The 24,099-nt window shown below is 39.4% G+C and overlaps 2 protein-coding genes across 3 annotated transcripts; one reads left to right on the top strand and one right to left on the bottom strand.

Moving 5' to 3' along the window:
- Positions 1–1,491: 1,491 nt before the first annotated feature.
- On the bottom strand, positions 1,492–9,747 carry LOC119893731 (SH2 domain-containing protein 7-like). 2 transcript variants are annotated; one of them, XM_038706064.1, is made up of 9 exons: positions 9,413–9,747; positions 5,283–5,404; positions 5,039–5,181; positions 4,439–4,605; positions 3,662–3,751; positions 2,999–3,164; positions 2,763–2,918; positions 1,967–2,644; positions 1,492–1,853 (listed from the first exon to the last, which is right to left on the bottom strand). In XM_038706064.1, exons 2-9 carry the CDS (start codon positions 5,335–5,337, stop codon positions 1,806–1,808), a joined length of 1,503 nt encoding a protein of 500 aa, XP_038561992.1. In that variant the 5' UTR covers positions 5,338–5,404; positions 9,413–9,747; the 3' UTR covers positions 1,492–1,805. The 2 variants fall into 2 exon arrangements, with proteins under 2 accessions (XP_038561992.1, XP_038561991.1); XM_038706063.1 differs by lacking the exon at positions 9,413–9,747 and having other exon boundaries at positions 5,283–5,758.
- tbc1d2b (TBC1 domain family, member 2B) lies at positions 8,665–24,067 on the top strand. The gene is made up of 13 exons (XM_038706061.1): positions 8,665–9,085; positions 9,888–10,038; positions 11,526–11,700; positions 13,075–13,226; positions 14,440–14,693; positions 16,935–17,360; positions 17,459–17,569; positions 17,754–17,950; positions 18,523–19,017; positions 19,097–19,214; positions 19,480–19,665; positions 20,946–21,067; positions 21,556–24,067. Exons 1-13 carry the CDS (start codon positions 8,744–8,746, stop codon positions 21,749–21,751), a joined length of 2,925 nt encoding a protein of 974 aa, XP_038561989.1. The 5' UTR covers positions 8,665–8,743; the 3' UTR covers positions 21,752–24,067.
- Positions 24,068–24,099: the final 32 nt, after the last annotated feature.

The following is a 24,099-nucleotide window of genomic DNA, read 5'->3' as shown; positions in this document are numbered from 1 at the left end:
GCAGAGAAGCTTCTGGTGCAATGTGATACTGGGGGCTGTAAAGCAGCCATTACTGTAAGCAACTGTTTCTGATGTTGAGAGTGGCCAAGGAGTGTGTGAAAGTCACGCTGATTTCACTCCATGGGACCTTGTCTGTTTTAATTTGTTCTGATTTAAGATGGTGCCTTAAACTTGCTCAGCATAGCGGCAGTGGGGCCTTACTAACTGCTCGGTGGCAGATTAAGAGATTATTATCCAAGTTGGTGTTGCTGTGTACTGTATCAGTAATTATTGCATGTTTACTATTTCTTGAAATTGACAAATTATTTAAAACAAGGTGGTGATCCTTTAACACTACCCACATTACCATGTACAGTTGCTAACACAGACAAACTGTTAAGTGTCTTATGTATTTGTAACCCCTCACTTGTGTATAAACTGATGATGAATGACAACATAATATAATACACTTCTCATCATAGCATTGAGGTATTTATGTATTTATTTTAAAATATTATATGGTATATATTATTATTATTATTATTATTATTATATAGAAATATATTATAAAAAGAATATATTTGAAAAAATACTTCTTAATGTTCCATGTTTTGAACACACACCTGTTAATATTTGTTCATGTAAAAGTAAATTTTTATAACACACTGTAAAGTTTGTTTATACAGTGTTATGAATCATTCATTAACTTAGTTATTTTCATATGCTGCTAACAAAGGCTAATTAGGGAGTGTTACCAATAAGGGTATACTGTGTACTGTATACTGTGTTTGTAATCTCTTGAGTTATTGTAATTCACTTTTGGCTATCCATACCACAGCATACAAAATGGTGCTGTTATATAATAGTGTATCTAGTACATTGTTGTAATTTTGTGAGTGTTATTCACAGGTACAGAAACCCAATGATACACAATCAGGCACTTATGACATCTTATTTGTCTGTTAAGAAGTAACACACATTCCCTACTGTTTTCCAGTGACATGTTATCATCTGAATCTAAGTTGTGAAAGAGAAAATGACAGAAATGTCAAAATATTGTTGATCTTCCATTTGAATGTTTTGATATTTGAGTGGGTTCAAATTTGCATTTCATCACTTGCAGGGGAAATACCTTATTTCTTTACCTCTGCCACACAAGTTCTACACTGCACATACAATTATACTGCAGCTGTTCCTGTATTTTATTGCTTATAACGATAACTATGAGCATGGAAAGCCTTTTAGTACACAGAAAAGCCATCGACGTATTACCTACACTGTTGTTTTAGTGACTACCGCTAAAACCATAATTATGTAGTAAAAGAGCAGCAGAAGATAGAAGATAATAAATGACATTTAAACGTCTTTGACTAACTTCCCCGTTGCTGCCATATACAAGGTTTTGAAATCAGTATGCAAATAAAGTTTCCTGTGAAAGAAGTGCAGTATTGATGGTAGCAGCTTGTAGTCAAAATAGTTTTAAAGATCAGTAGTAAAGAAAATAATTTTCCTTTTTTAATTTCTCATTTATGGATTTGTGTTTAATGACATTATTAGTTTTGTAAAATGTCTGTATACAATTTATGTTGTATTTAGGACATTTGTTACACGTGGAAAAGAAGTTGCGAATGCATCATAATTTTTTAATAAATACATTAAAAATTAAAATAAAAAAATACAGAAGTCATTTGAATAGCTATGAGCATGTAAGCCCATGATGAATTTATAAAAGAGAAGCTTTCACAGAGTGTGCATCAGGCTGGACCACTGTAGTGTCAGAGAAAAATTAGTGATTATTTTCTTCTGTAGCAGGTAAGGTAACCTCTTCACCATTTCCTCTTGACTTCAGGGAACAGCCATTTCCATTTTTCATTCTGCAGGAGGTAGAAAAAAAAAAGGTTCAGCATTAAATAAATAGGACGAACATTAAATTCAACTTTTGGAGACTAAAATATTTCAATGAAAGCATTTTGACCACATTACTAACCTTTAAACCCCAGGATGAGTGGTTGTGTTTGGGTCCCATGTCCTCCAGACGGTTGGGTTTAAGTTTGGCTGTGTCCACGAGGCCAGGAATCAGCTCGTATGTATTTTCTTGGGGGAAGCGGGCAACGAGGGCTTCACTGGTGACCTCAGCATACAGGGACTGTGACTGCTCTGACGATGTTCTTGTCTCAAACGATGTAGTGTGTGGGCTATCAGGCCTGCCGGCTAGGTGATAGACAGCATTGTCACTCATGTATTCCAGGCTATGGGTGCTGCTCGGTCTGCTACACGAGTCTGTCTTCTCTGGTGATGGGCTATAGTGAGTGGCTTGTCTGAAGGGCTTAGGGGAAAGTCTCGGAGGCGTGTTGGGGGGTGCACTCAGCCTGTACTGCTCTCTGTCAGAGCTGTTGTTGTTCAGAAGCGGTAGAGACCTGCTCTTGCTGTCCAGCAGGTCGAGCTCAGAGTAAACAGAGTCCGGTTCAGATGGAGGTCTACACCTGCTTATGTTCTGACTCTGGGTTGTGGATCTCTCAGCTCTCCCCGGATTATCTCCAGGTAAATGGTCCTGACAGATGTGGATCTCCCTGGGTGATTGCTTCCTGAGCTGAGCATACAAAACCCTGTCCTGATCGTTCAGGCCATCAAGGTGCCTGTTCCTCCGAGGTAAAGGTGGTACTTCCTGTTTTACAAAACAAGAAAGGTTTTTTAAGTCCGCTTGGAGATATTTAACACAGTAACAATTTCAGTGAAACATATTGGTTAGAATAAACTCCCCGTAATTTAGGGACTGCACTCGCCTCTAGTGTCCTGTTGTTCTTTCGTGGCCGTACGGGAGGCTGCTCTTGAGCTGGGTTCATCTGTTGCTTTCGCGTGTTCTTCACAGCTCTGACAGTGCCCACAGGCTGTTCTTTAGGGTTCACCTGGATGATATCATAAAGTCCTTCATTCAGTGCCTGCAAGAACAAAATTCCAGTTAGACCTTTATTCTTGATCAATGTAACTTAAAGAAAGTGACTAAGGAGTTTTGTCTCACCTCAAAACACGAGGATGTCAGGTACTCTCCGAAGGGCTCGATGGGGCTTGTCTTGTAGTATTCTATGAGATCAGAGACTTTGTCATGTTGTTCAGTGTCGCCACAGACCACAAACTGCCCTGATTCGCTTTGGTTTATCACAAAATGTCGACACCGATCACTGCCTCTGCAACAGGAAAAAAAAAGTTTGTTAAAGCCATGGTTCTCCACAACACATTCTTGTTGGCCCCATGTTATCACTAGAGCAGTCTAGTTTTGTGTCCAAAAGTCAGACATTTCATTTAATTTAAAAAACACAAAATCACATGGGTTCCTTCGGCTGAAAAGTGTTTCTAAAGTGTGTTTGATTAAAATTATCTGATGATGAAATAATATCTTTGGTTCAGACAAGATGAAAACAGTAAGATGTTTAATTCTGTATTACCGCTGAAACATCTGATTTGTGTCACATCATGGGCTTTTTACAATAGTGATTACCTAAATACTGTACTTTAAAATTTGTGCAATATTGATTTACATAGATCCACTATTTGCAATAACAAATGAATATTATAAGCAGTTAAAGATTTGGCACAAAGTAAAGTTTGTATTAAAACAACATGCTGAGTTTTTATAGTGGTTTCTGATTTTGCAACAGGTTGTTCAGAGTAAACCAATACTCACTTATAAGACAGAATGTATCCAATGGCCTTATCACTGAGACGGATCAGGAAACAGCCCAGCTCCTTATCTCTGAGTATTTCTTCAGCATCTCTGTAGATAAACCATGATGAACTTTACAACAGGAACCTCAAAACATTTTAGCAAAAATGTTTTCCAAAAGCCCATTTGGCCTGTGTTTACAGGAACAGTAAGGAGCAATTTGAGCAAAGTGAGGCGGATCGCATAATTCACCTTGGAAATTACATCGCATCAAAGGAAAATCCATTTAGTTACGTGTGTTTTCCATAAACCTGTTATTTACTAATACACAAGTTCTGACAAAAACATCCCATGTGCTCTTTATGTAGGTGTAGGTAGTTGAATATGCAATCTTCCAGACATGACAATTGTGCATTTTGGTTTCAGCACTGAACAGACTCTGCTTTGCTTAAATATTACTTCACCTGATGTACACTCTGACTTATACTTTAATACATTCTGACTTAAAATAAAAGAGCTTAAGTAATAAACCATATACATTTATTTGCTTGACAATAAAAAACTCTTTCTATGTTAAAAATGCTGCTGGTCATTTGTTACTAGTCTGTATTTTGAAATTCTATATAAAAAGAGGACATAATGGCACTTCAGGGAATGGGATCTCTTTTGTCACAAACAAATGATATACAAATATTGAGCGTTAAAGTTCGGGAAAGTTATTTGATAGGAAACAAAAACTTTACTCATAGTCAATGTAAGATTTCTATTGTACATTTAATGAAATCAACGAATATTTACTTTCTCGTGATGAACCCCAAGAACCAAGTGGGGAAGAAGCCGTTGCGGACGATGAGTGGCACTTGAGTGTCTATGAACCACTTTGAAGCCAGTTCCCTGAGTCTTCCTTCAGTCCCTTCAGCATGAGAATCCACTGATGGTTCCCTTTGCTCCATCCTCACCCGGTCCTAATCAAATCCACACAAACAGCTGATGAAGACAACCAGCATTCATTTCCCAACATATGCAGTGAGGCTGTATTTTAACTGTCTAATTTGCTTATTTTCCAGGAGGCGTCAACCAGAAACTAAAAGTAGCTCAGTGTTCTCACTGTAATAGTTTAATAGTGGTGCAGCAAGAAAAACCTGATCATTCATGTGTGTATGTCTTAACATATATTGTACAATGTGTCTTTACTGTTAAATCACAATATTTTAACTTGGTCCACAAAAACTATTCAGAATCCACTACGTCAAAAGTCCATTCACAGGCAAACTTTTATTTACATTGACCTCCTACTGCTATGTCACACTGATGTCAGGCATCAGTAAAAGACAAGTTCTGGTGAGAAAAAAAACAAAAACCAAAAAAAAAGTAGTAGTGATCCACCACAGTGCTTACCTTGAAGCAAAACGTCAGACAGGTCTTGAGGCAGGGTGATTTTGTATGTCTGTGATCCTTTGTCCTTGACCCTGAAAAGTGGCAGATCCTCTCAGATTTGGGTTTCTGTTGTCTGTACAGTACGCAGCAATTTCTTTCAATCCCTAAAAAAATAATCACAATGGACAATGAGACTTCATTCTCAGTTTAATGTAAAGCTCAAGTACTATTATTTTAAGGTGAGTTATTATTTAGGAGTACATACCTTTCCTTGAGATTGCCAGTGTGTGGTTTGAACCTGGTGTCATTGCAGCAAACATTGAAATACTTCTCTCAACTTCTGAACAGTCTGTATCCTACAAGCAAAGGTTTTCTGAAGGAGTATGACTGTACATGGGAGATATAGACAGATGACATTTACAATTACACATTTTTTTCCACCTGCTTGGAAAGCAGTGCCACTCGGCAACGGCATGGAGAGTTCAGACAGCTCATTTGCATAACAGAGACGCCTAAGGGCTGCTGAACAACGCACGAGCTTCCTGAAGAGAAACGGAAAGTAGGCTGTACAGAAAGTGTGGTTTGTGTGCACATGAGCATGGTTTGCAAGAGATGTTTTACCCACAGAGTGATTACTGTAGTAATGGGAGATAAGTTGCGTCAGCAGTTGATCTTCTGTGTTTTCTCACATGGGTTTGCAATAAATGCAGATCAGAACTGATGAGGCGGTACCAAGTGAAGTGAATGAAATGGAAATATTTGTGAAGATTCACTATGTACGCAGAGATTTAAGATGTCATAAACAAAACTCTAATAAGAGGAGATAATTCCTAGCCTTGTCTTGAGGGTTGGCAAAAATAATGGCTAAGTCATTCCCCCCATGCCTGAGACAGTTGTCATGAATCACCTCCAATGGTTTCTGCTCAGTGGTGAGCAGTAGGAAGTCCCTGTGGGGGAGAGACAGTAACCAGAAAGAGTCTGTGTCATACTGAGCGGGATGAGACTGGATTTCAGCATTCCCCAATGCTAACATTGCTCCCACTTTGATCTCAGTAGATACTGCTACTTTTCCCTATACACAGCTGATCAAACCTGTGTCTCAAAGTGTAATCACTGTTGTTCTGTGTGGTTTGTTTTCTTACAACTCTCATATAATAGAAATTATAGGCTTATTATCCATTGATACAGCTAGTATTTACCAAATAAATGCACTCTTATGCTCCATGTACATTGTGACTAAGTATTGCTACAGTATCATGAGCTAGAATTTCAACATCATCTCAACAGTATCTGCTTTAAATGCCTTTGTGAGTCATTGCTCCTCTGGGGGTGTGGAGAAGTTTGGGGTCAAATGTTATCACTGGTTCTGTTTGTAAAGAATGCATTCAGCAATGAACTATTAACAGTGTGCGAACAACACAAAAATTTATTTTATCTAAAGCAGCTTTGAGGTAAACGGGTATCTAAATGGATCAGACGGTTACCAGACAAAAGGCTCTTTAAGATCTTATTTTCAGTCTTCTGGCGACATACGTATGAGGGGTATGTGGGTCTTTAAAAGGTCACAAGTCAGTTGACGCCTGTAAAATGTCATTAGAACAAAAGAACTGCGCTTATGATTACTCCTTCCTTTAAACCTGAGGGTGAAAGAAGCGTCCTCAACCGAATTTTCCCAAAAATAAGCCAAAGTTCAATCTGACCGAAATTATTATGAGATTTATCTATCAAAATAAGTTACACAGTTATCACAGACAGAGTTTCACTGTATTGCATTTTTTTAAGAGCTCCAATATTATTTTTAAGAAGACTTCAAATGGGAAAAATAACAAGTGTATTTCCAAGCACAAGACCAGTCATCTGCTGTTTATGTTCCATGACCCTAAGCTCCAGTTGGAAATATTGCAACAGGCCAAACCCCGGTTTGTTATAGACCTGAGTTTTACTGTCAGAGTCACACTGTGAATAACCTCTAGTCAAATACATGTGAACATGTGATAGTCAAATACATGTGAACATGTGATAAAACTGCTATGGAGTAGAATGATTAATTAATCAATATACTGTAGCTCCTACAAAGATTAGCAACTAAATAAATTTTCTGAAGTGCGGTACTGTAATAAAATGTTTTACGTATTTATCTTGTATTTGTGGATGTCCACGTTTTAATTTCCTACTTCATTATTTTTCATGTAAATGTTGTAGTTTTAGTTTGCTTGTTTGTCTTTTCATTCTCAACTTTATCTGATATATTGTCAGTACACTAAAGACAGGAAACATGGGGAGAGAAAGAAGGCTATGGCATGCAACAAAGGTCCCCAATCAAAATCAAACCAGGCCTACTGTGGTTATGCATCTTAACCACTAGGCCACCAGAAAGCCCAATACTGTAGTTTACTTTTCACTTTACTGCATTTATGTGTGGTTGTATAGTTACTTTAAAGATTAGGATTTTACATTCGACAGGAGGTGAGACTGAGAAAGTTTTGCTGTTGTGAGTTTAATGATGTATCTCCAAAATTAAAACTTTTCAAGAAATCTGTAGGTACAACAGCCCTGATTACAAGTTAATTGGTTTTGGTCATTTTAATTAATTGCAACTTGCACCAATACAAAATCATTTAAAGTGGGTCCTGCATAATTATCTCATCTCGTGGCCCGAGTTCGAGTCGATTTTAATTTTTTCCGTTTTAATAGGCTGTGGTCACATGGAGCTTTTAAAATGTTGTTTTTAGCTTCCACAAAGTAACTGACACAGAGAAACCTGGGGTCAAGTTCTGTTATTCCAGCAAAGAAACACTGGTTGGCAGTGGTGGAATGTAAGAACGCAGCCTACATTTCTTCAAGTAGCCCACTGCACTTAAGTACAATTTTGAGGTATTTGAATTGTTCTACTTTATACTTCTACTCCACTGTATTTAAGAATCAAATGTTGTTCTTTTTATTATTTATTTTATAGTTAGTTCAGAGTTCTAGTTACTTATCAGATTATGAGTTTACACACAAAATGACCAGTTTATAAAATGTGAAACTAACCAATAGTAAGTCAGTTAAAAGTAGCTACAACAGGACACAACATCAAAGTTAACAGTATTGGTTAAAGCAAATATTTTAATATTATAACATGGACACACAGTAAGGTTTGCTGATAATAGTTCAGTATTTTTACTATTTGTAAGTTTTTACTGTTTGTATTTGTATAGCGTGGTAGTGCTACTTTTTACCTTAGGCTACTATTTCTTTTGGGTTTCTGGGTGTATGTTGAAGCTGCCGAGTAGATCTGCATATTTCCTTGGGACCATCTAACCCAGCCATGTTCACCTGAGTATTTTAGGTATTTGTATTTTGTTTAATATCTCCAATTCGGGGGAATTTTTATTATTTTATTATCTCCGATTATGGGGATTTGAATTAGGCTCAACAATTTAATATGTCTTTAATCAAAACAGGTGCTATTCTTCTCTCTGTCCTTTTACTTCTACTTGTACCCAGATTTTTCTCTCGCCACCATTTGTAGTGGCTGGAGTTTCTGAGGTTGCACATCTGGTCAAACACCACCACCCAGTGGGGGTGCTGCCTCACAAACATCTACGCACGCGTCGTCCACCACGTCACTCTTGAAACAAACTACATCTCCCATGCTCATCTCTCCAAGAGGCAGGCAGTCATGCGGATGGAAACAGGAGTGGGCATCCGCTGCGCCGCACGAAGAAGAAACTTAGAGGAAAGATGCACGAAGTGGAGGATGGCAGCGAAGCAAACTCCTGCACAGCTTCCCGCATTTTGGCCTTCAAGTCTGTTGATGTGGCCGATGTCGAGGCCGCGAAGGAGCAGGCCTCCAAGCTGTGCGGGTACTTGAACAAACTGTCCGGCAAGGGGCCTCTCAGGGGGTACAAGCCGAGGTGGTTCGTGTATGATCCAAGGAAATGTTATTTGTATTACTTTAAGACTCCCCAAGATGCATTGCCACTCGGGCACATCGAAATAGGCGATGCGTGCTTCAACTACGATGCGGAGGGGGAAGAGGGTCAGTTTGAGATCCGCACGGATGGGAAGGAGTTTCTCCTCAAGGTAGGAACTTTTCAGCGTGTAAATCACCATGTTTTGCTGTCATTTGTCACTTCTTTTGTCATTGTGGAAAGGCAGACACACCCATTCTAACTCGAGAGATTCATTCTCAACTTTGCTGTCAGTCCGGTGTGCAAATATTTCTGCTGACAGGGTTAAGCGATTTGACAACTTTTAAGAAAGACTGGCTGTTAATATAAAATAAATCAATTCTACACGTGGATCATGTTTGCCAGACAGGAGCTTCATCAGTACATTATTCAGCTAATTGCCTCAAACACGCTGTTGGTCTAATGTTTACATGCAGAGATAAGTTTAGGCTTAACTTACATGCACATGAGCTCATCCGCCCTCATGACATGCTTTACAAATGGTTACAGCATCTCATGTGATGTTGCTCTTGGTTTTCTTTGCTGTCATGTGACTGTGACCGGTTTGGTGCCAAGACAGGTGCCTCTGGTTTTAATCAGCCTGGCTGCCTGCTAAAGTCTGCTTTGTTTTCAGCAGATGGTGTGAATAGTTAAAAACCAAACCGCTTGCACTGCCAGCTCTAGGCTGGAACTGAGACTGAAACCAGGGTCTGTGCTCATTCACATGACAGATCTGAATAGTAACCGGCTATATATAAAGTGCTCTTAGACTGTTTCATATGTGTAATTTATTTCCACAGCTGTTGTCATTTTCCCAGCCAGGGTGTCAGTCCATTAATATTGGCGTTTGACTTTTAACCGTTTGATCTCCAAAACCTGTTTGACTCATGTCACTTGCAAGTAACCCTTGTGTATGTGTGTATTTGCATCTCCAGGCCCCCAGCAAGCAGGTGATGCATTACTGGCTCCAGCAGTTACAGCAGAAACGTTGGGAGTACAGCAATACACGAGGCTCTGGTCAGAGAGACAGCTGGAGCTCCCCAACCCTGGCCTACCCTCCCACCGGCCTCGTAGGCAAAGACAATGGTAGGCAGGTACACACGTGTACATGTACAGGGTGGACCCTTATTTTCACTGCTCTGTTTCATCATTATTACAAGGCACCAGCTGAAGTAAACACTTGTATCTGATGGATTAATATTTATACAAGTGCTGCAAACACAAATGGAGTCACTTTGTTGCCAGGTCCCCAAGTTTCCTACAGAAAGAGCATGTGGGCAGGGCTGTGTCAAGCATTGATTAAATGAGAAATCAACAGAGGGCAAATGAAAGGAGTTCTGCTTTATCTCGGGTGTGTTTTATTTTAATGCACTCAAAGAAATAAAACTCCTGTTGTGTGTACGTTGCACTGTTTTCAAGTATACTCACACAACAGAATAAAATGCAGCTCAACAGCATTTGCAATGCAAACAACACGAGGTTGTTGTTTATATTGTGAATGCTGTGTATATCTATGTCCTCTAAAAGGCTGTGTACAGTTATATGACATTACTTCAGCTTATTTTGATTGTTCTAGCTCAGTGAAATGAACCGTGATGGCCACTTCCTTTTCCTGCCATCGCACATGACTAATGTTTTACTTTTACAAAATCCTCTTGGTGTGTGTCTGTCTCCAAATGGCACAAGTACCCATGTTAACACCAATATCACTTTAGAGGTATGTAGTCAAATATGTTGAAATGCTAACTATCCAGCTATCGTGAGCTAATGCGTTGTTAATGCAACGTTCTAATTGTGAATGATTGTGAGCCTAACTGCTGTCTTTTACTCCTGTGGACTTCCTGTAAATGTACTTTTATGAATCCAGTGTCTCCACTAACATTTGGTCGAACTCTTGTTGTTTATGAAACCTCGTAGTTTTTCTGAATTGTAATTGACTAAACTTTACTTGACAGTATTACCATGGCCCAAGACTGTCTTGTAATAGCTACTGACTACAAAGGTTTAAGCACACTCAAACATACCACGATGTAACATGTGTAACCGTTACTCTGCCATTGACTAATCTGCTGTTTTTATTAAATCTGGCACGGGTTTAGAGAGGATTTTTTTTCACTTGTCTCAATATGTCAGTTCAAAAAGATTTATCAGAGTACAATGAGTCGGATCATTGTCATCCTTGAATTGCAATGTAACACCAACAACTTTGTGGTTGCAATTTGCTTCCTTCATGGGTGTGACAGCATAATTGTGGAGCTGTTTGACCCTTTATACAATGTTCCCACATATAATTTCATACATAGATGAAAAGTTATATTTAGCCTGCCGGGCTCCAAATGCTGCGTACTGAATTTCCTGATGGATAGAGAGCTGCTTAGGAAACCACAAACACGCACCCTACTGTAAATTGCATTCTGGGTAACAAAATATTGCTTAACTCTGGAATCCACTCAGGGTCATTACAGTGCTATTTCCTCAACAAACAATTGATATAGCCGAGGTCCTGTGGTGATATCAGTAATGTGATATTATTATTATTGTGTTATTCTAATGCACTCTGTGATTTATTTCAGACACGTTTGTCTTTGAGAAGCTAAGTGACAGCATGGAGAAGGTCCGCAGCGACTTTGCCATGGAGACAGAAACAGATGGCGGGGGAATGGTGGGGATTCAGTCAGCCAGAGGGCCTGCTGCTGCGTCCACAAACCCCCTCAACTTCTCACTCAGAACCTTTGGTACAGAACTCAGGTAATGCGTAACAAAAGGTTTTTGCGGTCTAGTAGGATGATACAGTGCCCAATGTTTTTAAAAAGAAAGGGCAATCTGTTTTTTTCGAGTCCCTGCTTAACAGGCACAACTCGTTTGTCTGCTCTGTGCCCCAATAGAGCCGTATTGAGGAAAGAAACTACCCTCTTCCTGAGGTTGACCGCAGTTGAGGAAATGGTTGTATCCATAGTTCACTAGTTGCTCTAGTATGCAGCCATCAAAAGCTCCCCTTCTGGGCCATACAACACATCTATTCAAATGATGCCCACAATGAAATGTTGAAAATGTGGTTTGGAATTTGCTTTGTGATGGATAGAGAGATCCCTTTATAAAGGTGCACAAGAATGGTATGCGATATGGGCCGAAAATATACTATCTTGATATTTGAGGGTATTTCTGTGATAATTATACTCTTGACCATATGAAAAAGTATTAAACTAATATTTGCTTTAGAACTCTCAGTAGCTCTTGAGGTCTCCTCACAGGCTTTTTGGCTCTCCTCGTACTCAGCCGGGTGCTTCTACTTGAGGTGGTGAAATAAGTTTGCACCATTGCCCACTTTGTTTTTACAGCCTTCTTTCACTTACATATTACAACATATTACTGTGGTTTGTTGTACATCTGATCTTTTGTAACCAAACCACTTCCACACTACTGAAGTCGCTCCTGTTTTGGGAACTAACTCCACTGTGGAGCAATGCTTTCAGCCATGCTTGTTGTTGCTGTGCATAACCATATAAATATATGAACCTTTATGATGATTTAGCTTCTCATATTTTAGAATGCAAAGCATGTTTCCAGGGATCAAACCCACACAGCTGCTAGCCTAGTTATTTTGCTAATATTTTTGTCTCTTTGATTCTTACTCACTGAAATAGTGGCCAGTTGAACAACTTAATATCTTTTTTATAAAAAAGACATTTTATAAATGTATTGTAATGTATAAATGTAAATATTTAGGGTTTCATACATTTACTGGTATTCATTTGTTATTTTTTTTAAATTATTATTTGATTTTGCAAAGACACTTTATTTGGAAGTTATACTCTCCCATCGAGAGTAACCTGGTCATATCAAGTTAGATTGTAGCTGTATTGTTTATTGCTTTTTTACTTGTACAGAGCTGGAGTTCTGTTGCCCATAGCCTGTAGGGAAAAGTGTAAAACCTTAACGAAGGCTGTTGGTGCTAATGTTATTTACAAAGTGTCAGAGCATCAAGTTTCCCTGCAGTTTGTCCTTGATCCCTGTGGATTTGAAAAGCCTTTACATAGTAGCAGTCAGTTAGTATCCAGCGTAACACTGAAGCACCATGGTCTTGGTCTTACTCACCCTCTTGTCTGGTTTCTGTTCTGTCAGGAACTCCATGTCTTATCTGCGGCCGGGGAGAGGAGGCGAGAGCAGACGCAGTGTGTTTTACACAAACAACAACAGCAGTGCAGAGGAGTGGGAGCTTGTGGATGCTCCACCCAAAGACTTCCCTGAACAGAAACATCCAGACACACACAGACGTACGTCCCCTCCCTGCTGCCTTATTCACCTTCGGGCCGCGGTTTAATACTCAAACTCAGCTTACCTTGGTTATTTAGTCTTTGCCCAGTATGATGACAAATGGACAAACAGTGCATTTTTCCAGAACATTTCTGCCTGCTCCAGCCCCCTTAGTCATTGTTATCACTTATTTTCAGTTTATTACTTTCACGTACAAGGCAGTAAAAATAAACCGCAAAGAGTAATCAGGGCTCTACAGTGCAGCTATTTCACTTGTCCCTAAAAATAGATACGTGTAATGGGGAAAAATGATTTACAAGCACAATGTGCAAGTAAAGACTATAACCTAATAGTTGGTTATGGTTATGATTATTGATGAGTTAGCACTTAGCTTTAACAAATTAGAGACCAATATAGGCGTTTTTCTTGCACAAGGATTTAATGAATGAAAATAACTCTCAAAAATGAAACTGCTAACTGGAATTCATATTAAACTAGTGGTAATCTATAAAGTGTACTATGTGAAATTATATTGAATATATTAACATTCTACTAAAAATATACAATTAAATGAACATTATGTTTTTTATTTAATGTTACAATATTGTGCTAATACACTCATTTATACTAGTTACTCCTCCAGGTTGTGGATAGTGTCTCTGCAGTGGACAGATGTAGATTTAGCTAGAGCCAGGATGCCACTGTGCCAATAGGTGCTCCTTCTAGCCGCAGCCTCCTGAGAGCAACATGCTCCCCTTGTTCAGTTTTACATCTGTTTTACTAAAGTTATTGTTAAATATTGTCCAGTAATCTTGTGGCGTGAGTTTTGTGGGTGCTGCTGGTGTATTGTGTATCTGTCCCTTGTTCAAAAAAGTCCCACATTCCACAAGCACCAATCAAAGTAGAGTTTTCTGTGATTATGGTGTTTTCTCTCATCAATTAGATGAATGATCATTGTTTCAAAAAGCTGTTTTCAATGTGTCCAATAAAAAAAATATACAATAAATAAATAATAAATCCATAGTCCCAACTGGTTTCACATCATAATTGCACACAAGAAGGAGCACATACACGTTGTATAAATAGTTTGTTAATAAACTCTGTGTTAGTTGAACATTTTTCATTGTGCTCATAAATTTCTTCGTGTCCCCCTATATTTTCATTAAATAGCACAGGTACTCCTTAGGAAAAAGGTTAGCATAGAGCCCTGTTAATGCAGTTCTCTTCTCTCAGATTCCTTTGGGTCAGCGTTTACTTTCGACTTCGTGCGCAACTCATCACGGCCAAAGAAGCCATTGCTTCGAGACATGATGGGCTCTGGGAGGTCTGGGCGCAATGCTGAGACACGCAGCACCGAGAGTGCTCCAGTGGAATGTAACGACAGCAAACCTTTGGAGATGCAGCTTCGCCTCCAGAGCCAACAGGAGGAGTTGAGCCGCATGCAGCAGGAACAGGCTAAACTCAGAGAAGAGCTGTCCAGTCAGAAGGTACATTTATTATTATTTCACCCAATGTCATAGCATTTAAAAAAAAATGCTATACCGGTATAAGGGATCATATGAAAACATAACAAGAATTGTAGAGAGCTGTGTCACGTAGTAGAGGGAAATGGTTACAGTTATTTTGATTTTGTATAAAATGTTATCACTAATGACATTCCCAATGGCCTCAACTGTACTTTGTGTTCAGTTCTAATAACAACTGTTAGCATGCTAACGCGCAAAACTAAGAAGGTGAACATGATAAACATCATACTTTCTTAACATCAGCATGTTAGCATTTAGCCGAAAGCTGTGCCTACAGCCTCACAGAGCTGCTAGCAGTGCCGTAGACTCTTTGTCGGTTCATAAATTGAATTGTTATAACTTGGTATTGTTATTATGGGTGAATATAATGCCATTTGTATTGTTTCTTTAACAAGGATTTTGATACTTTATACCCTCTCCCTGGCATTGTTCAGTGTGGATTTATCTAGATTATCACATATGGAAATAATTTTTCTATCCTGCTTGGCTTTCTATTATGCTATTTGCCACCATGGCTAAAGTTTAATGTTCACTTGACAAAGAGATACTTTTTACCTTTTTGGTGCCTTAAAGCTCTTTTACACTCATTTTAATATCTCCAAGTGAATGTAGCATAGATAATTTTCATAGTTAACTGAAAAGCACCAAGATTGCCTTCATAATGTGGTAATTATCCACATGAGGGGAAATGCCAGGCTGAGTAGAGTGCATTTACTATCATGTCATTTTCATTAATTCAGCGCAAACCTGAGGTCGTGGTGTCTGACTGAGCGGTTTGGTGGAATCCTGGTGCTCTCACTAATACAGGAAGACAAGCAAATGATTAGTCATGCTTAAGCAAGAAACAAGGAAACAGCAGTTCTCTTAACAACAATTGCAGCTGTGTCCTTCCCATTACTCTCTGTTCTTCTTTTAGTGTTTTGGGACCAGCTGATTGGTCACAATGGCTGCCATGCTAGCCAAATGAAAATATAATGTATGTGTGTATGCTTCCCCTGTGAAGCGGTTTACTTCCAGCTCAAACTGAGTAACTCTGAGTAACTGTGTCAGCTGGCTGTGTCTGTGTAACTGTTGTTGGAAATATTCTGTCACTCCTGGCACTGTTCAGGTCAAGTGGACCGAAGCTGACATTGTATTTATTAGTGGTGATTTATGTCCTCAAGGTAATGTTGGGGCTAGACTGAATGTGTTGTCACATTTTCCCACATGCTATCCCTTGTGTTGTCCCCTGTGTGTTTAAATATTACATTGCATGCAAAACGGCAATGTTTCTTGAAAGAAACAATGTAGGGGATACTTGTTTTAAACCTTAGATGTCTCTGTGGACAGTTTTAAGCTACCTTTTGTTAGAAAACAGTTGCCAATGAATAGTTTAAGTTTAATTGGATGTCACATTCACACACCAGTGCAACCGTGTGAGCCAAGTATTTGCACATTAGGCGCATGTTCTCAATAACTTAATGATAAACATAGGAAAATGGTAAACTTTGGTTATTTAATTTCGTGCTTTGTAATGACACAAAATTGGTTATCTGGTCACAGTGGTGGCTGTGATACATGTTGCTGCTTAGGTCAGTGTGACTGTGGTCTCTGTGAAACAGTGTGAACTAGCAGGGTTTCTCCTCTGAAATGATTTGGCCGAGGTGGTAAGCCACCCAGATCCTGATGCATGAAGTTTAGGTTGTGCGTAAATGGCCTAAACAGTGTGAAATGGTACCTATGTGCTTTTCCATGTGTGTTCAAGTGTAATGTTAAAAGGGAATAATGTCATGAATGTTTTTACTTCATTTGTCTCCTTCCAAGGTGGTCCACCTCTGACTATTGTACCCAGTCAGAAGTGTCTGCTAGAAGGGCAAATATAAAATTATCCTATAATTTTTGAGATTTATTTCCTTATAAGTAGTTTTGTAGTCTGTTGGAAAGGAAATAATGTAACGGGCTGTGATTCTGTCTCAACACTTTCTTCTCACATATAATAAAAGTGCGTAATAGTAGTAGTAATACGCGACTAGTCTATTATTACTGTTAGTTGTAGAAGATAAAATCATATTGTATGACTTTACAGGTTAGTACAGAATTTGATTGAGGTAGTGTAACTTGTGGAAGAAATTAACAATTAATTGAATATATCAATGTTTTCTTTGAAGCAGATGAGTACAGACCCTGCGAGACGATGTGTTAATAACCTCTTTACTCAACCAGGAGCTGGTGAGACTTTTGCAGCAGACTCTGAGAACCTCCCAGTGCGATAGACTGCCAGTGTGCCGTCAAGCCGCGGCTCCAGATTCATCTGCAGCTTCAGATCAGACTGATGGTTCAGCAGTAACCCAGGGAGAGACAGCCCAGCTAGAGGCCCTGCTTCGGGAAAGAGATGGACAGATCCAGTCCTTGTGCGGCCACATGGAGCGTCTCGCCTTGGAGAAAGAGAGCCTGCAACAAGAGCTGAAGGGCCTGAAAATAAAGGTGGGGGAGATAAATGACCAGCTGGGGATGCTGATGGAGACCATCCAGGCCAAGGATGAAGTCATAATCAAGCTGTCACAGCAGAGTTCGGAGCAGAGCGGCAATTCAAGTGATGCCGGTTCACCACCTCTCAACAAAGATCAGCAGGAGCTTGACATCCTCAAGGTACAGAATTAAAAAGCTGTATCGCTTGGGAGAACTGGAAGAGCTTATTCTATTTGAATTTGTACAGATTAACTGAAAAGATGTTTTTCCATTTTCAGGACAGTCTTCAAGGATACAAATCCCAGAATAAGTTCCTGAACAAAGAGATCCTGGAGCTGACGGTATTACGCAGAAACGCAGAAAATAGAGAAAAGGCTTTAGAAGCAAAGGTACTCTCTTTTGTTAGCCGGTTAATGGCTGTTACTCTGTAAATAAAAACAGGATGTCTGAGTAGCTTTTGGGGGAAGTCCAGTATGTATGAATGAATGAATGAATGAATGAATAACAAACTGTAATCTTGTTTTTGTAAATTACGATTATAATGTTTATGTTTCTCTCTTATCTTTGCTGCAGTACACAGCTCTGGAGGCCAAGTTGTGTCAGGTGGAGAGTAAGTATCTGGTACTGCTTCAAGAAGTGAAAACCCCGGTGTGTTCATCTTCAGAGCAGAGCCCAGCCCGCGAGGTCATTTCCAGGTTATTGGAAGATGCACTGCAGGCAGAGAGCCCTGACCAGCAGGGGCACCCCATCTTTAAACCAAATAGTGTCAGGTATGGACTGTGCTAAAAAGCCTTAATGAATAGATTTTGATGATTAAAGTTTTTTGTTCAACATGAAATGTTTGTAAAATTTTTCTACAATTTATTTAAACTTGCAAAAGCAACTATTATACAGAATTTTAATATTTATACACATTTTGCTCAATGTCAAAGGGCTGAAGTTCTTTGTAAATTTAGCATTTTTCTAAATTCTACAACAGATCAAGAAAAAATCCATTGCAGGAGAGAAAGAGATGCTGGTGTTGCCTCAACACCCTTAATAGACCCAAATGCAATACAGTCACCAAGCCTGTTTTACTTTGATTAACAGCTGCTCACAATCTCTCTTGACTGGATAAACAAGCTCTACTAATTTGTTTTTCGGTTGCTCTGACTTCTATGCAAGCTCAGGCCTGTCGTCTGGGGCTTGTGTAGAAATTCAGGCAATCCCTAAGTGATGTAGAACTGAAAGCAGGTTGTGCAAATCTGGGAACTCCTAAAAATGCTAATTACATCTGGAATTGAATTGAACATCACTGATTGAAAATTGTTCAACATTTTCTCTCCCATGATTTTAATATTAGTGAGTATGACGTGTTTGGCTTCAAGACGGTCCCTGAGGAGGAGGAAGAGGAGGAGAAGCTGGTTGCCAAGGTGAGAGCTCTGGAGCTGAAGTCCCTATCCATGACAGATCAGGAGGTGTCCGTCGGGGTTAAGTGGGAGAACTATCTGGCCAGCACCATGAACAGAGACCTGGTGCGCTCCCCTGAGCTCAAAGCCCTGATTCGCAGTGGTGTGCCCCATGAGCACCGGTCAAAGGTGTGGCGCTGGTGTGTCTCCTTCCATGTCAAGAAGTTTCGGGACCACTTGCCGCCTGACTATTATGAGACCTTACTAAATGTGGCCCGGGAGAAGCCCAACCCAGCCTCGAAGCAGATCGAGCTGGACTTGCTGCGTACTTTGCCCAACAACAAACACTATGCTTCCCCAAGTGCAGGTGGCATCCAGAAACTCAGGAACGTTCTGGTGGCTTTCTCCTGGAGGAATCCAGATATCGGCTACTGCCAGGGGCTGAACAGGTACACGATGGGTTCTGGTTTCTCTTCTCTCCTTTTGTGTCTTGGAAACATTAATTCTTATTGCATGTAATTTCTTCAGGCTAGCAGCTATTGCCTTGCTCTATCTGGACGAAGAGGATGCCTTCTGGACCCTTATAGCCATTGTGGAGGTCTTCATGCCAAGAGACTATTACACCAAGACTCTGCTTGGCTCACAGGTAAACAGGCTCAAATGGTATATTCTAGCAGCAGATGGCATGAGGACAAGTTATTTCCTCCTTATTGGAGTTTACAGATTTCTGTGGTGTCATATTCTTGTGACTGAGGCTGCTGCTGATGACTGATCATAGAAAGAATGTAGCTCAGTAGTCTCTGTTTGCTCTTCTTTCCATCCGCCAGATTTGGTCCCATGTTTTTCTCACGCTGTAAAAACTAAAGGTCTCTGTTTAAAAATCTAAATATATGTTGGTTGTGTCTGTGCAGGTTGACCAGCGTGTGTTCAAGGACCTGATGAGTGAGAAGCTGCCCCGGCTTCATGCCCACTTTGAGCAGTACAAGGTAGACTTCTCCCTCATCACCTTTAACTGGTTCCTGGTGGTGTTTGTGGACAGTGTGATGAGCGACATCCTCTTCAAGATCTGGGATGCCTTTCTGTATGAAGGTCCCAAGGTAAGAGGCAGAGGAGAAAGTAAAATCATGGTCCTCTAATGCCACACAGCCAGATGTCTGGACATGCTAAGAGTTCTGAAGGAGTCTAGAAAATGAGATAAGGAAACCGTATCTTAAAATAAACCTTATAAATTGTAATGTAGACATTCAGTGGCTTTTTGCATTCCTCTATCGATGTTTTCTGTAAAGAAGTACCCACGGGTGCTGGCTTATTGGTCAACCCACTGTGTCTCCAGCCTTATAACAAGCATTTGTGTTTGAGGTTCTCCAGACTTCGGTTAGCCTGACAAGTTGGAGTTATGGCTATGCAAAATTAAAGCTCCACTATTTATTATGTTTGTGTATCTATGTATTGTCTATGTGTAGGGGGAAGTGGGCACTCATAGTGATTATATTATCACCCAACTCTTTACTTTTTTTAACCTATTAAACCTTATTGATTTGGTTTTACAGCCCAGAAAGCTTACAAAATGACTTGTATTTACCTGGTGGACGCAAGCAGGACTCCAAATGAATGCTTATGTTGAATGATGTGCCTGCCGGATGTGTAAATAGCTAATTGTTTGCTAAAATGTTAGCCAAATCAACAATGTGTTGTTTAGCCTGTAGGGTAACTCTGCCCTTAAGTTGTACAAAAAAAATCAATTCATGCAGCACAACCCTGCAGTAACTGAAGTTTGGCCATTTGGGGGCAGTGGAAACAAGCGATTTATTTGGATTCATGGTTTTTTTGGTGTCCACTCTCTCCTGAGGGGAAACATCTGCCTTTTTAGCTTCTAAATGCTCCACTATGTTCACCAGCTTATTGCTAATTTTGTCTGTCAGCTGGTTTGTTGGACAGATTGCGTACAGTGAGTTTTAACAGCTTTTTTGTGGAAAAGCGCTACCTGTTGTGGCTGAGAATAACCAAATCAGAGCGGTGACAACGAACCCCAACAGTGAAGTTGTGGGCCATAAAAACCAAAACACTGGGTTAAAAAATGCTTGCAGAGTTGGGTGATAAATGAAAGGATTGATTATAGCTACTTTAAGATCTGTGGTGGGAATTACAATTATATAAACTGCAGTATCAGCTGTTAACTCGGTAAATAAATGGCTTTTGCCTCATACCAAGACATAAGTACTATACTGTGCTGCATGTTGAGAGGAATATAGTTCACACATTCCTCTGAAAATGATAAATACTGCCTTTAGTCTTCTATAGAGGTGTTGCGTGTCAGACATGTTATGGTGTATAGTCACACAGGGCAAGTCACGAATTCACAACTTTTTCTCTACAGATCATATTTCGCTTCGCCCTTGCACTCTTCAAATACAAAGAGGAGGAGTTTTTGAAGATGCAGGATTCCACAACCATCTTTAAATATCTTAGATACTTCACACGCACAATCCTGGATTCAAGGTACACTAGCTGCAATATGTTTTCATGTTTGAAGTGATGTGAAGAAACTTGGACAGTGTATCTGCAGTAACATGATGCACCAATTAACCTTGGAATAGATGATCATACCTCCTTGCTGTGTGGCTGGTGTACAATAACCAAGTCTTCTACAGTCTGAGTTTTGCATCTGATAATGTTGCAACAAGCATTAAAGTTAATCAGTAATGATCAGTCTTTGAAAGTAAACAAGAGAGGAAGTGAGAACATTTACAGGTCATTCTCCTTGTGATAATAAGAGCCCGCTCACAACAGTAGGGCAGGATCAGGTTCATTACCTGATCCAAATAGTCATAAATTGTAAAAATTAACTTAAAACAATATTCAAAACAAGGACAACAGAATGTCAAATACAGTATTTCAGTACGTGGGAACAGAACAGAGCATGCACAACATTAGACAACCATTCCGCACTGACAGGCCTGCTTCTTTTTCCGTCTCTTTCTTTCCAGGAAGCTGATGAACATTGCTTTTGTGGACATGAACCCATTTCCCATGCGTCAAATCCAGAACCGCCGCTCCTTCCACCTGGAGAAAGTCCGTCTAGAGCTGACCGAGCTGGAGGCGATCAGACAGACCTTCCTCAGGGAAAGAGAGACAAGTCAGGACAGACGGAGCTTTGCCAGCGATGATGAGGAGGATAACTGACCTTAAGCTTGTCACATTTGCCGGCCTTATGGCTGAACTATGAAGACAAAGAGAACATCTCTGCACACCTACCGACATGTTGCAGATGTAAAGGGATTTTTCCTCAAGAATTGTCATAGTTGGTCTCCGAATCAGGGCCGGACCAATCAACTTTCTGTACAGTTTTAGTAAAAGTGTATCAAGGACCAAAATATTACATGCCGAATGGGCTTTCTATCAGTATTCCTGCCATTTATTTTTTGTAAATGCCTTATTTGTTGAATGCTTGTGTGTTTATGTGACAGCAAAAACAACGCGCTTTGTCCACGGTTCTTCAACCTTCAATGCTAAACTACACTCTCGCAGTCCGAATCAGTATTTTTTTTTGTTTTTTAGAACATGGCTGAGATCTTTTAATAGTTGGCAATTTTATGTCTGTTGAAGGAATGAATGTATTTCTTTCATACTCTTGTTTTCATCAGAATTCAGATTAAGTTTTGGTTTTCTTTCTCTGGCTTCACTTCATTTCAGAAATGTCTTAAAAATGTTTACCAAAATTTTTTCTATATTTTTCACATTGCCACTCATCAACACATCTTTTATGTTTGATCCCTATGTCTCTTGATGCACTTGAATCACTTACGCTGAAATTCAAACTCTGCTGGAGCTTAAAATTTAAGCCTTTGGAGCCTTCTGATCACTAGGTCGTTCCAAAACCATATCATTCCAGCCTGTAGGGGTTTAAAATGAATACACACAACGATTTACCATTCAGATCAAATAGACACACCAATTGAGCCCTCATACTGTCAGTCACTTTTTAAATTGTTAAGTTATTTTAGCACCACTTTATTACTCTTACCTTTTCCAAAACGTATGTCTAAAAAGCTCAAACTGTTTTGCACCTATGTTTGTAAACCAAAAGAAAAAATTGTCCAACGGCCACTGGATTTGGTTAGGAGAGTGTTTGAAATTGGCACTGACATCAAACCCCATGTCAGTGGATCACAAATTACCTCATTATCTGACTATTTTATTACAACTATTATAAAATCTGTGTATTAAGATATTTTGATTTGCCTTATAAAAACCCTGCCTAGGAGTGCTGCTCTTAAGTGTAATATTTTTGTTTTAGTAACATCTGAATTTTCCAAACATTAGTTGGGATTGTTAGGTGTTCATAGGATTCAGTTTCCCCCTGACCAAAACCTGTTTTGCAAGATAAACGGTACATGGATAATGCTGGTATTCCTGTTCTGAGTCGTCTGAAAATGCTGATGTATTTGCGTCCATTGTCCTCAGTGTGGCAGCATTTGTCTGCCCAGTGTTCATGCTAGTTCCATACAGTCTATGGCTAGTTCACATATACCTTCCACACAGCATGGTTTTAACGTTTATTATACTGAGAAGTCAGTGCGGGGACATGATTGTTGTCGAAATTGTAAATGTGATTTTTTTGTGACATGTCGCAAAATATTTCAATCTTCCACATCCAGGTACTTACAGATGACGGTTTAATCTTTATAGATTTCCACACATCAACAATAGCTTAGAAAGAAACCACGTTTAGATATGGTCGATCAGCAGTGTAAAACCGTTGTTTAAATGGGAATCTGGGAGTTTTTCACATTTAGCCCCTTCTCTTGCGTTGCTGATATTGTTTACAGTTTGTTATAACTTTTAATTTCCTTAACTTTAAGCTGTTTACAGAAATGTCTTTGTTAATTACAGAATTGACTGCCTTTTCTTTGCTTGTCAGGCACGGCAGAATAACGTTTGGTTGGTCCACCTGACCCGTGGTTGTTTTGATGTTGGAAATGTGAATGGAAAAAAAAATGAAACTGAATTTGTTTTTCTTCATGGGAGCAGGTCTCTCTAGAGATCAAAATTGTCAAGCTTGATCGGTTGAAGATAAAGTTTTCTTTGGTCCACTCATTTTGTCAAAGGGCTCATATAGTAGTTTTTAGTGTTGACTTATCATATTTCAATACACAACTTCTGTTCTATGGCTATTTTGCATAAATATTTTTTTGTTTTTTGTCAGATTAATTTTCACATTGAGTAAGCTACAGTTAATGTTATCGTCTTTTCTTTGTCTTTTTCTCTTTCCTTCTTTTGCTTTTTTCTAGCAATGTATTGCACAAGTGTAGGTAGAACATGACTTCAGAATATTATTGGGCACTTCACTGTATTGTACGTAAATCTCTATGGTATATTGTTCATTGTTAATCTTTATCATTTAACGATGAAAAATGCAACGCTTTTATGTTACAGAAGTACACGCCACTATGTGTTTTTTTTTCAGTTCAGTACAAAAATTAAATAAACAGTGGCTGACTGTTGTGCTGGCTGTAGTAATTCTCAGTTCC

This window comes from Micropterus salmoides, unplaced genomic scaffold (genome assembly GCF_014851395.1).
Source record: "Micropterus salmoides isolate LMB-PRFRI ecotype aquatic unplaced genomic scaffold, ASM1485139v1 Ms_hic_scaffold_8, whole genome shotgun sequence".
In the NCBI taxonomy this organism is placed as follows: Eukaryota; Metazoa; Chordata; class Actinopteri; order Centrarchiformes; family Centrarchidae; genus Micropterus; species Micropterus salmoides.
This window is presented reverse-complemented; position numbering and strand designations above follow the sequence as displayed.

Excerpts from the sequence above, each read along its gene's own strand:
- tbc1d2b (XM_038706061.1), top strand. The coding sequence starts at position 8,744 with ATGCACGAAGTGGAGGATGGCAGCGAAGCAAACTCCTGCACAGCTTCC. Across the intron at positions 17,570-17,753 it reads AAAAGGCTTTAGAAGCAAAG|TACACAGCTCTGGAGGCCAA; the intron begins GTACTCTCTTTT and ends TCTTTGCTGCAG. Across the intron at positions 19,666-20,945 it reads TTCTGTATGAAGGTCCCAAG|ATCATATTTCGCTTCGCCCT; the intron begins GTAAGAGGCAGA and ends TTTTCTCTACAG.
- LOC119893731 (XM_038706064.1), bottom strand. The coding sequence starts at position 5,337 with ATGTTTGCTGCAATGACACCAGGTTCAAACCACACACTGGCAATCTCA. Across the intron at positions 5,182-5,282 it reads ACTGGCAATCTCAAGGAAAG|GGATTGAAAGAAATTGCTGC; the intron begins GTATGTACTCCT and ends TTATTTTTTTAG. Across the intron at positions 1,854-1,966 it reads ACTCATCCTGGGGTTTAAAG|AATGAAAAATGGAAATGGCT; the intron begins GTTAGTAATGTG and ends TACCTCCTGCAG.